This window comes from Microtus ochrogaster, unplaced genomic scaffold, assembly GCF_000317375.1.
Source record: "Microtus ochrogaster isolate Prairie Vole_2 unplaced genomic scaffold, MicOch1.0 UNK8, whole genome shotgun sequence".
In the NCBI taxonomy this organism is placed as follows: domain Eukaryota; kingdom Metazoa; phylum Chordata; class Mammalia; order Rodentia; family Cricetidae; genus Microtus; species Microtus ochrogaster.
The window spans coordinates 4,695,682-4,700,700 of NW_004949106.1; the positions used below are offsets into that span (position 1 = coordinate 4,695,682).

At 45.5% G+C, this 5,019-nt stretch overlaps 1 protein-coding gene across 4 annotated transcripts in view; it reads left to right on the top strand.

Annotated features, from left to right (window-relative positions):
• Hecw2 (HECT, C2 and WW domain containing E3 ubiquitin protein ligase 2) overlaps window positions 1-5,019 on the top strand; it is a 302,139-nt gene that overhangs the window by 273,251 nt on the left and 23,869 nt on the right. For all 4 annotated transcript variants that reach the window (XM_026788844.1, XM_005366360.2, XM_026788845.1 and 1 more), the window contains 2 exons: window positions 1,013-1,165; window positions 3,158-3,256. In XM_026788844.1, coding sequence (XP_026644645.1) covers window positions 1,013-1,165; window positions 3,158-3,256 — 252 coding nt within the window. The remainder of the gene's footprint in view (window positions 1-1,012; window positions 1,166-3,157; window positions 3,257-5,019) is intronic.

Sequence of the window (5,019 nt, forward strand, 5' to 3'; positions counted from 1 at the left end):
AGCCTGTCTCAAAAAGGTGGGTGTCACCTGAAGATTTGTTGCCTGGCCTCTGCACACACACACACACACACACACACACACACACACACACACACAGAGCAATAATACCCAAATAACAAGAGCTGGAAAGAAATAGAGGTGGTGAGGTGGTGGGCAAGAGAAAGCAAACAAAAGTCTTGATTGGAGTTGCCGGCTCCCTATCTCACTCCCACTGGTAAATCTTTTTATCAAAAGGCTGATATATTTTATATTTTCCATTTGAAACTCAGCATATCAAGTTGCTTCCTACTTCCTGCTTCTCTTTGCTGCACCCTTCCCACGTGGGCATCCTTAGCCACTTGTCACTCCTCCCACCACATCCCTCTGGCCCTGAAGCTGTTGCAAGTTAGATGGAGTTCCCAGTGTAGTCCGGGCGCTGGAGGTCCAGGCTGTCCAAGTACCGTCCAAGTACCAAGTACCAGTTAGAAAACTCTCAGCATCTTCCTTTCCTTGCCTGTGATTCTCCGCGGGGTTTCATAATTTATACTTTCTGCTTGTATCCTCCTATTCCGTGTTTTTTTTTCTCTGACATCCCTAAAAAAGACTTCTTTTTCTTCCCCCATTTAGAAGATTTCCAGAAATATCCAGGGCCTTCATTTGATCTAAGCGGTGTAACTGCTTCTGTCTGTATGAACGAAACATTCCCATGACACTCCCTTCCCTGTGGCCTTGGCTATTTGTGTGTGTGTGTGTGTGTGTGTGTTTGTATAAGCAATGAGTATATTGCGTATTGTGTGCCTTGTCAAATGGGGATAGCTAAGGTTTTGAGTATGCACTGTATAGATGATTAGTTATTTTGAGTCAAGAATACTGAGATCAGAGTTTTTTTCATTTTTGTTTGCAGAGCCCTGATATGTAGACAGTCACTGTAATGAGTATTCTCTAGAAAGCTAAACACAGAAGAAAATATGCCCAACACCTAGAAAGAGTAGAGACTGATTATTCTTATGTAAATTTTTTTTTTTTTTTACAGGTTGGATTATAGCGGGCCTTCCAGAGAGTTTTTCTTCTTGGTATCCAGAGAACTCTTTAACCCCTATTACGGCTTATTTGAATACTCAGCCAATGACACGTACACCGTACAAATAAGTCCCATGTCTGCTTTCGTAGACAATCATCATGAATGGTAAGGGGTTTGTTTCTGTGACAGTTATCCTCAGTTAATTTTCTGGCATGCCAGCTCCCCCTCCCCCCCCTCCAAAAGAAGCCACGTTTCTTTAGACGTTTCTCCCTCCTGGATAAAAATTACATTATCAGCTATATATCTCATTTGGTGTTTATTTTTGTTCTCAAACTAAATTACATAGACGGTCGTCTCTCCCCCCACCCCAGCCAGTAATTGATTCTATTGCATAAGGTCAACTTAAAGTGAGTTGAATAGAATTCAAAAGCTTTACAGCATCGGGGAAAATATTACAGGTGATTCGTTTGTTAGCAAGACCCCAAGTCCGGTGGTTCTCAGCCTCCCTCACGCTGCGACCCCTAAACACAGTTCCTCATGTTGTGGTGACCCCCCAACTGTGAAATTATGTCTTTGATGCTTCATGACTGTAATTTTGCTGTTGTTATGAATCATAATGTAGATATCTGATATGCCACCCCCAAAGGGGTTGTGACCCACAGGTTGAGAACCACTGCCCAGGTCTCTATGGTAGAGGCCAAGCAATTTATCTAACAGCCTGGGCAGATCTGGCCTTGGGGGAGGGGAAGTGGATGTGCTGGGGCCCTGAAAAAGACCTGTTTATATTTGTGTGTGTGTGTGTGTGTGTGTGTGTGTGTGTGTGTGTGAGAGAGAGAGAGAGAGAGAGAGAGAGAGAGAGAGAGAGAGAGAATGAATGTGAGCATGTGTATGTGAGAATGTGTGTGTGTGTGTGTCTGTGTGTGCACACGAGCAAGCACACGTGCATGGAGGGTGGCCCGGGGGAGCTGCAGATCAAGAGCAGGAATAGGAAGTCCGTGCAGCACCCGCTCACGCACCAGCGTGTTCTAGCCTCTTCGAGTCTGGAAGCAGAGATTGCTTAATTTTTCTTAATTTATCACACTAAACCAAGGGCAAACAATTTCAAGATTCCCATCTGGAGGTACTTATTCTGAAAAATCCCAAATTACACTCTTTCCAAATGGCCTTACATCTTTTTTCAAATCCCTGCATTTGTAGACTTTAAATATTTACATAACCCCTATTAACTTGTTCCCGGTCGCTTTTGGCTGATCGTAACAAAGCAAGGACACAGTGGAAAAGGCTCTCTGAGTCACGAGGTTATTGACGGGTGAAAGACATTGAGTCTGAGGACTCGCTCCTCAAATTCATTTCTTGTTTAGTTACAAATTTGGAGGCCTCCTAACTCTGGCTGTTACAGCTCCGCTCACATGAGTGGAAATAAAGAGAGGCAAAAGCTGTTAGCTGCTGACCTCGAAAAGCCTTCCCTAACTGAAATGACAGACGCGCAGTACTCTGGTAGGCATCAGGCTTGGAGGTGCTGGAAACCAAAGAACTTGTGATGGAGAAAACGACCGTGCGCCTCAGGCAGAAAACCCAGCCTTAACAGATCTGTATGATAAAGTTTCCAAGTCGATTCAGAAGAGCGTTCAATTTTGACGTTTTGGAGAACAGGATGTCTCATGAGGGAAGCCCCTCCCCCCAAATGTCTGTATGAATGCTTCGTGGGTGATGGTATTTACCGTCAGGAGTGAGGCTTGAACCTCCTCAACCTGAATAAAGGCTTTTCCTCAAAAGAGAATGGCTCGTAGTTTGCATTAGAGAACATCAACTAATATCTATATGCATAAAACGAAGATGACATTTTCTCTTAATCTTTATCAGTATCTCTTGGGATGGTCTGGGGAAATGTTACTGAAAAGCTAAGGGGAATTCATACTGTCGAATGCGGGGTAACTTGGAGTAAGGGTAAGGTGTCCCTAAATACTAGAGGAACAGATCCCCCCACCCCAAGTAAACCCTGGCCAATGAAGACACGCTCTACAGTGCCCAGAACCTCTCTCATAGAGCGGGCAGGCAGGTAATCTTGGACAGAGAGTTGAGATTCATTCTAGGAAGTAAACACAGCTGAGATGCTGCCTGAGTCGTGTTCAGCTGCCTCGTGTTTTTCCTTCCCAGGTTCCGGTTCAGTGGGAGGATCCTCGGCCTTGCGCTAATCCACCAGTATCTGTTGGACGCCTTCTTCACGCGACCCTTTTATAAGGCTCTTCTCAGAATGTAAGTGTACGTCTGTGCCTGCATAATCAGCCTCTAAAGCTCGAACGGGCTTTCCTGAAGAGGTTTCGTCGGGGACTCTGCTCATCTGCGCGCTATCCCAAATCGGTGGCTAAATGCATAGTGGTTTAGAGTTAAAAAAAGCCAATACGATTTCAAATGTGGCTGTTAGCTTCCTACCCTTTGTTTCTGATGACACACCACGTCTTGGTTTTGTTCGCCCCTGAATATTTGGTTCTCCTCAACACATGTTTCTTTAAAACACCCGCACATCAAACACAGCACTGAGATTCTTGCGGCCTCCATGCCGATTATTAATAGAATGGTGTGGATTTGTCCCCGGTGACTCACAGCCTGTGCCCTTTGTGAAGTGTGCATTGTTGTTTGCCGTGTGCACTTCCAACAGCTTGCGCTTGGTCACAAGTTCATTTTCTTTTGTTTAATTTCAGTTTTCCTTTTGGTTTCTCTGCTAGGCGTAGAAAATGCCATACTTTTTTTTTTTTTTTTTTGAGACCTTCCTCTATCAAAACAGCAGTGTACGGGGCAAATGGACTTTCTCTTCGTTTAGGTCCCAATGACAGATAGCAGTCACTGTACGACATAGAGTAAAAGCGCCCACATATTCGTGTGTACTCACTGACAAGACCAAGCAGAAGGCAAGGGTCAGGGAGAGGAAGGTAGGCTTGTATAGATGCCAACTGCAAAGCACTGAAGTACGGAACTGTGGCTGGGAGCTGTCTGGCACATTCTTCCATCAAGCCCGTGAACCTCTTGTGAAGTGAAGAAGTCTTGACCTCAAATGAAAACCAACAGAGTGTTTCTCATGAGGCTTTGGCATGCTCAGTAGGAGGACTTTGCTCGTGGGCAGCAAGGACCTGCGTCCCTGCTTTTCCCAGGCCCCTCTTGTCACCCCTGCCTCTCCTTGTCTTCTTTCATAGGGTTCCCGAAAGCCATACCCACCAGTTACATTTGCTCCTAAGTCATTCCGTCCACACGTGCTGTTCCGGCTTCTCTGTCTCTCTCTCTGTGAACACATGGTTGCTATTGATGAGTGCTTCTCATCCCTATCTCCTTCGATCGTTTTTTGCTGCTTCTGATGCTAATATTTCAACTCTGGGAAAGCAGAGACGATCAGAAACTGAAAGTTCTCTCTGCCACCCTCAAAGTTATCCCTGGGTCTTTCCTACCCTGACGCTTGCGACAGTGTTCCTACAACTCTGTGGGGCCTTTCTTGGGACTTGCCCTTCACCTTGGGGTTTCAGAAGCTTCCATCCCACGCCCAGCTTTCCTCTCTCTAGAGCTGACAGAAGGAAATTCCTCCACTTGCTTCTTCTCCTATGGACCACTGAATCTAACCCCGAGTCTTGCTCTCTTGAGTTACAGGCTCATGGGAACAGTCCTCTGAACAAGAAGTCCTGCTTCTTGGGTGCCTCAGGGGGACTCCAAATCTGCATAGTTAAAGCAGAACTCTTTGTGGGCGTTGAAGTGAAACTTCTTCTTATGTGTCCACTAGACGTTAATGGTCCACACGTTCTTGGTTATTCTGGTTAGACATCGGAAGGGGATCCTAAGCAAGCAGAGCAGATAAAACAGTGTAGGTTTTCAAGTTGTGTTCTTGGTGGTGCTGGGACAAAAATGCTTGACCAGAGCAGCTTAAGAGAAGGTTTGTTTTGCCTTACAGTTTGAGGAATGCCAGGCATCCTGGCAGAGCAGCTGGTAACATTTCATCCTCAGTTAGGAAGCAGAGAGAGTGTTCAATTCAGGTG